The sequence below is a fragment of the Moschus berezovskii genome, chromosome 18 (genome assembly GCF_049115385.1).
Source record: "Moschus berezovskii isolate FMDL1 chromosome 18, NW_MosBer_1.0, whole genome shotgun sequence".
Classification (NCBI taxonomy): Eukaryota; Metazoa; Chordata; class Mammalia; order Artiodactyla; family Moschidae; genus Moschus; species Moschus berezovskii.
This window is the reverse complement of record NC_142477.1, coordinates 15,432,953-15,440,228: the sequence shown is the minus strand read 5'-3', so window position 1 is coordinate 15,440,228 and position 7,276 is coordinate 15,432,953. Positions and strand designations below refer to the sequence as shown.

At 39.3% G+C, this 7,276-nt stretch overlaps 1 protein-coding gene across 3 annotated transcripts in view; it reads left to right on the top strand.

Moving 5' to 3' along the window:
• The first annotated feature begins 3,670 nt into the window (after positions 1-3,670).
• The window catches only part of CTNND2 (catenin delta 2), a 487,037-nt gene continuing 483,431 nt past the window's right edge, over positions 3,671-7,276 (top strand). For all 3 annotated transcript variants that reach the window (XM_088827634.1, XM_088827633.1, XM_088827632.1), the window contains exons 1-2: positions 3,671-3,725; positions 5,080-5,196. In XM_088827634.1, coding sequence (XP_088683760.1) covers positions 3,671-3,725; positions 5,080-5,196 — 172 coding nt within the window. The remainder of the gene's footprint in view (positions 3,726-5,079; positions 5,197-7,276) is intronic.

The following is a 7,276-nucleotide window of genomic DNA, read 5'->3' as shown; positions in this document are numbered from 1 at the left end:
CTTCATGGGAGGTAGATGGGGAAACAGTGGAAACAGTGTCAGACTTTATTTTTTGGGGCTCCAAAATCACTGTGGATGCTGATTGCAGTCATGAAATTAAAAGACGCTTACTCCTTGGGAGGAAAGTTATGACCAACCTAGATAGCATATTAAAAAGCAGAGACATAACTTTGCCAGCCAAGGTCCATCTAGTCAAGGCTATGGTTTTTCCAGTGGTCATGTATGGATGTGAGAGTTGGACTGAGAAGAAAGCTGATCGCCGAAGAATTGATGCTTTTGAACTGTGGTGCTGGAGAAGACTCTTGAGAGTCCCTTGGACTGCAAGGAGATCCAACCAGTCCATCCTAAAGGAGATCAGTCCTGGGTGTTCATTGGAAGGACTGATGCTAAAACTGAAACTCCAATACTTTGGCCACCTCATGCGACGAGTTGACTCACTGGAAAAGACTCTGATCCTGGGAGGGATTGGGGGCAGGAGGAGAAGGGGATGACAGAGAATGAGATGGCTGGATGGCATCACCGACTCGATGGACATGAGTTTGAGTGAACTCTGGAGTTGGTGATGGACAGGGAGGCCTGGCGTGCTGCGATTCATGGGGTCGCAGAGTCGGACACGACTGAGTGACTGAACTGAACTGAACTGGTAAAAGGAATGTAGTAGCATACAGATAGTAGTAAATCTTGAAGGCTATATTATGAAAACATTTTATCATACCAGAAAAATACTGTACTGGCTTCCTTGGGCTGCCATGACAAATTACTACAACGAGTGTCTTAAATTCATTACCTCACAGTTTGGGGGCCAGAAGTGATAGCTTATGGTGAACAATACTGGATTTGTGATCTCCAGAGAAGATTTAGTTTTGGGACCAGGGACTAGGCTTGATCACTCAAGAGCTTTTGTGTAGCAGAATTTTATTAAAGTAAGAAAAGGGACAGACAAAGCTTCTGACAAAGACATCAGAAGGGGGATGGAGAGTGCCCCCATCACTGGTCTCAGTTCAGTTCAGTTCAGTAGCTCAGTCATGTCCGACTCTTTGAGACCCCATGAATCACAGCACGCCAGGCCTCTCTGTCCATCACCAACTCCCGGAGTTCACTCAAACTCATGTCCATCGAGTTGGTGATGCCATCCAGCCACCTCATTCTCTGTCTTCCCCGTCTCCTCCCACCCCCAATCCCTCCTAGCATCAGACTCTTTTCCAGTGAGTCAACTCGTTGCATGAGGTGGCCAAAGTATTGGAGTTTCAGCTTTAGCATCAGTCCTTCCAATGAACACCCAGGATTGATCAATTTCCTTTAGAATGGACTGGTTGGATCTCCTTGCATTCCAAGGGACTCTCAAGAGTCTTCTCCAGCACCACAGTTCAAAAGAATTACCAGACCCACTCCCCCAACATACTTCTTAAGATAACAAGATTGGTCAGAAAACCTTCTTGTTAAGGAGAAACATGTCCTCGAGCAAGATACATTGTTATATTGGTTAAAACAGTCATGTAGAAATGTCTTTTTCTCCTTGAGAGCCCCAGATCCCTTTCTCTTTCTAGAGGGCTCCAAACCCCTTTCTCCTCCTCAGGAACCCTGGACTTCTTATCAACCTACCTAGGAAATGACTCTAAGAAGTTCAAAATCACCTATGCTGACAGGGCTATGTTCCCTCAGTTCAATTCAGTCATTTCAGTGACTGAGTCGTGTCTGACTCTGCAACCCCATGGACTGCAGCATACCAGGCTTCCCTGTCCTTCATCATCTCCTGGAGTTTGCTCAGTCTCATGTCTATTGAGTTGGTGATGCCATCCCACCATGTCAGCCTCTGTCACCCCCTTCTCCTCCTGCCCTCAATCTTTCCCAGCATCAGGGTCTTTTCCAATAAGTCAGCTCTTCTCATCAGGTGGCCAAAGGATTGAAGCTTCAGCTTTAGCATCAGTCCTTCCAATGAATATTCAGAGTTAATTTCCATAATGATTGACTGGTTTGATCTCCTTACTGTCCAAGGGACTCTCAAGAGTCTTCTCCAGTGCCACAATTTGAAAGCATCAATTCTCCAGCACTCAGCCTTCTTTATGTAGGAGTACTAAGGAGAGAGGTTCTTTTCTTAACTCCTGAGGTTCTGCTGGCTCCAGTCATTCCTTGGCTTATAGATACATAACTCCAGTCTCTTGCTTCTACCTTCACAAGACCTTCTCCTCTGTGTCTTTTTCCTCTAGTGTCTTGTATAAGCACATTGACCATTGAGTTTCAGAAGCTCTCATCTTAAGATCTTTACCTTAACTTCATCTTTTAAAACCCATTCCCGTTAAGTAGCCTTTCACAATTTCTAGGGATTTGGTGTGAACACATCTTTTAGGGGGAAAGGATACCATTCAATTCACTACAATTTTGAAAACATTTTCCACCCCTATATTAGAGGCCACTTACTAACTGAACATACATTGTAATTTTTTAAATATTAACTGTAGGATTGCACTTCTATTTTACGTGTTCAACCTTAAACTTAGTTGTTACTGCTTTATAATGACACACATTTTGATGCAAGAAGTTGCATCAGAGTGAATTTGTAATGTTATCATTTCAGGTATCAACTGTCTATAGCGTTCATCATTGCAAAACCATTTTTCACTTTGCTAAAATGGATTGGCTAAGGAGAAAGATGCCCTAAAGCAGTCTCTTAAGGGGCTGCTCTTATATTCGTGTGTATCAATCACGGCTATTCTGAACACTCATTTAAACCAGAATTGCCTTTTCCCCCAGCAAATGTATTCAGAAACCATTTCTAAGGTACAGATGAAAGTTCTAAAACCTACTTCTTGTTGTGAAACTGATGAGCTATTCATAGACGTGCCTTGCTCAGAGTAAAAGATCTAGTAAATATGTGTAGAAAATCATTCTCAAAATGATACCTGTCAGTAATTGTCATATAGATTTCCCACAAATTATTGACATATAAAAAAGGGTATGTTAGAACTATTTGCATATATAATGAAAGAGCTGTTCATATTTAGAATTTTTAAATTTATGTATTTTAAATAAATCATTCAGAATAAATTTATGTGCCCACCTAGGTACAATCTGCACAATATCTTTGGCACATCATTTACTTGAGCCACCCTTTCTACCTGGGTCATTTTTATTATATATTTCTAAAGTGGAAACTTGGGAACTGTATGGTTGGTGGGTGGTAAAGTGTTATGATTTTCATATTACTTAATTTGAAATATAATAAACAGCTAAAAGGAACTGCTTATAAGATATGTCTAGGAAAAGGTGTAGATTTATCTCTTTATAATGAAAATGGAGAAAGTTATATCTTTATTAGAACACCTTACACAGTTTACATGAAACTATTCAGACTTGTATTTTAAAATAGCTACAGTTCTGTAGAACTTCATGTATAACTGTCATAAATAATAAGTATAGTAGATTATGATTTGTAAAAAAACTCAGCTGTTCTTTTGAAAATTACTGAATGATATCCATTTATGATATGTTAATACCTGTGAATCCAAAGAGGTATATATCAAATAGATTAAAATTATGGTTGTGTCAAAGTGGGACCCCTTTTCCCAGTAAGAAATTAAAGGGAGTTCCATGGAGGTCCCATTACTAACTTAATGTACCTTTGCATCTTATAGTCTAGAGTCCTTTAATTTGTAACAAATTCATTATATCTATGTATTCTCTTTTTTACAGTTCAGCAGAAGAGCAGTTTCACTGGCAATCACAAGGTAAGGTACATCTTCTTTTCTTTATTGAAGTATACTTGAATTACAGTGTTGTATCATTTATATATTTTAATATACATACGCTTTTTTGTATTCCTTTCCATTATGACTATAAGATAGTTGATCTAGTTCCTTGTGCTATACCGTAGTTTCTTTTAGTTTGTCTGTTTCACATACAGTAGGTTGTATCTGCTAATCCCAAATTCCTAACTTGCACCTCTCCTAGCCCCTTTCTCAACTGGTAATCATGTTTGCTTTCTTATGTCCATGGATTGCTTTGTTTTGCAAACAAGTTCATTTGTATCATATTTTAGACTCCACACACAAATGATATGATAAGTATTTGTCTTTCTTTGACTTCACTTAATATGATAATCTCTAGGTCCATCCATGTTGCTGCAAATTACATTATTTCATTCTTTTTTACATTGAGTAATATTCCATTGTATACATATATGTATACACACACACACCACATCTTCTTTATCCATTTGTCAGCTGATGGACATTTAAATTTAAAGTACAACTTCTTGATGAGCATTTATACTTACTTCTACACACACCTCTATTGGTAATTTTCCTAAGAACTTTAGAAACTTATAAAAATAAATTTGATGAAACATGACACTAAAATTAAGTGAAGTTGTTTTGAAAGCTCAAGAGTTCATGGGAGTTCAGTTCAGTTCAGTTCAGTCGCTCAGTTGTGTCCGACTCTCCGCGACCCCATGAATCACAGCACGCCAGGCCTCCCTGTCCATCACCAACTCCCGGAGTTCACTCAAACCCTTGTCCACAGAGTCAGTGATGCCATTCAGCCATCTCATTCTCGGTCGTCCCCTTCTCCTCCCGCCCCCAACCCTTCCCAGCATCAGAGTCTTTTCCAGTGAGTCAACCCGTCGCATGAGGTGGCCAAAGTATTGCAGTTTCAGCTTTAGCATCAGTCCCTCCAAAGAACATCCAGGATTGATCTCCTTTAGAATGGACTGGTTGGATCTGTTAAGTTCTCCCAATTCCCTAGTGACTTTACGTTTTTCATGGACACATATAATTGGCTAGTCTTGGTTTTTAATAGTGGTTGACCAAGGGTTACAATGTGATATCTAATGAGAATTTCATAAAGGTAATAGCATCACTGACTCGATGGACATGAGTTTGAGTAAACTCTAGGAGTTGGTGATGGACAGGGAGGCCTGACATGCTGCAGTCCATGGGGTCGCAAAGAGTCGGACATGACTGAGTGACCGAACTGAACTGAATAGTTTCAGTTACTATATTTTTGATTATTAAATGATAGTCTTAAGCTTTAATGTTGGCAAAACCATGTGCTTGTTCATCTCTTTGAAATATTGTATTTCAGATGGTCAAAAAGATATCGAAGATGAGCTCACAACAGGTCTCGAACTGGTGGACTCCTGTATTAGATCACTACAGGAATCAGGAATACTTGACCCACAAGACTATTCAACAAGTGAAAGTAAGTCAAATGGTAATTAAGCTTGAAGACAATTAACATATAAGAGCATTATGTCATTAATATTAATGCAAGTGAAGTGAAAGTGGCTCAGTCATGTCCCATGGAATGGGAGTTGACGCCATGGACCACATAGTTCATGGAATTCTCCAGGTCAGAATACTGGAATGGGTAGCTGTTCCCTTTTCCTGGGGATCTTCCCAACCCAGGGATCAAATCCAGGTCTCCTGCATTGCAGGTGGATTCTTTACCAGCTGAGCCACTGGGGAAGTCCATTAATAATAATATAGTTAAATCATGAGCCATATCCTTAGGACTTCAAGATATGTTTATACTTATTTTATCAATTTCATTCCACTCTCAGCTACTTCCTTCCTGCATTACCCTACACTAATTCACATTTGATTATAAACTCTCGTAAGTCAGTAACAGGGGCTTCCCTGATGGCTCAGCTGGTAAAGAATCTGCCCACAATTCAGGAGATCGAGGTTCAATCCCTGGGTTGGGAAGATCCCCTGGAGAAGGGAATCACTACCCATTCCAGTATTCTTACCTGGAAAATCCCATCACAGAGGAGTCTGGTGGGCTACAGTCCATGGGGTCACAAAAAGTCAGACATGACTGAGCGACTAACGTAACAAGTCAGTAATTAGCATCGAGATTTATCACCAATTATTGACATATTGGTGATTCTCAACCAATTCTCTGACATCCTTCTTGGCATCTAGATTAGCAAATTGTATGAATTCATCATATAGTTGTTTTATCAACACTGTCTGCTTTAAACTTAACTGTCAAGAGATTCCCAGGTGGTGTAGTGGTAAGGTATCCATCCGCCTGCCAGAGCAGGAGGCTCAAGAGACACAGGTTTGATTCCTGGGCCAGGAAGTTCCCCTGGAGTAGGACATGGCAACCTACTCCAGTATTCTTACCTGGAAAATTCTATGGATAGAAGAGCCTTGTGGCCTACAGCTTATAGATAGAGGAGCCTGGTGAGCTACAGTTCATGGGGTCGCAAAGAGTTGGACATGACTGAGCACATACAGTTAAGGCTTTACTCATACAGATGATTGTTCGTAGGGATCTTAAATGTTGGAGCAATTGTATAGCAAAATAGAATTGTATAATGTATGCAATACTGTTTGGTACAATGCTAGAGTACTATGCAATAACTATTTACATTTCTATGTTTAGCTATCTTGCATAGCTATATTAATCTCAATAAATATTTAAAGATTTTTTTTCTACTTAATTATATGTTTTTCAACCAGAGTGGCTGAAACTTAGAAGTTCTTTGAGCTGAAACAAGCCTCATTTTAATAAATCATAAAATTCTCTTGACCTATTTTAATAAAATCCCACAAAAAGCTAAAAATTAAATCATTAAAACAGACATTACCCTAATAATTTCTACATCAGAAATCAGTGGAGCATTTTATTCCTTAATTTTGAAAAAGTATAATTTCCTTGAAAACCCATCAATGTTTGCTATATAAAGGGAAGATATAGGAGTGAGATAGCATGGTGATCCTAAAACCATTTAATGCACATATTAGTTCACTTTCTCTATGATCTTTATAACACCATGACTCTTAAAATAACATCATTATGAAGATGCTGGTTTATCTTAACCATATACATCCTCTCATTAAAGCTTCTAAAGCAAGATGCATGAGTGTATTATACTTATTCTCTGTATTTTATATTTTACAGTATAAGATTGCTTCCTTTCCTTCTCAAAGCCTATTAAATATTTACTTTGTAGGGGCAGTTGTTGTTAGAACTATTATATTTAATTAATATTTGAGGCACATGCACTTATTTTATTAGAGAGTAAGGAATCCATTCTAAAGGAGGTCAGTCCTGGGTGTACATTGGAAGGACTGATGCTAAAGCTGAAGCTCCAATACTTTGGCCACCTCATGCAAAGAGTTGACTCACTGAAAAAGACTCTGATGCTGGAAGGGATTGGAAGCAAGAGGAGAAGGGGACGACAGAGAATGAGATGGCTGGATGGCATCACCGACTCGATGGACATGAGTTTGAGTGAATTCCGGGAGTTGGTGATGAACGGGGAGGCCTG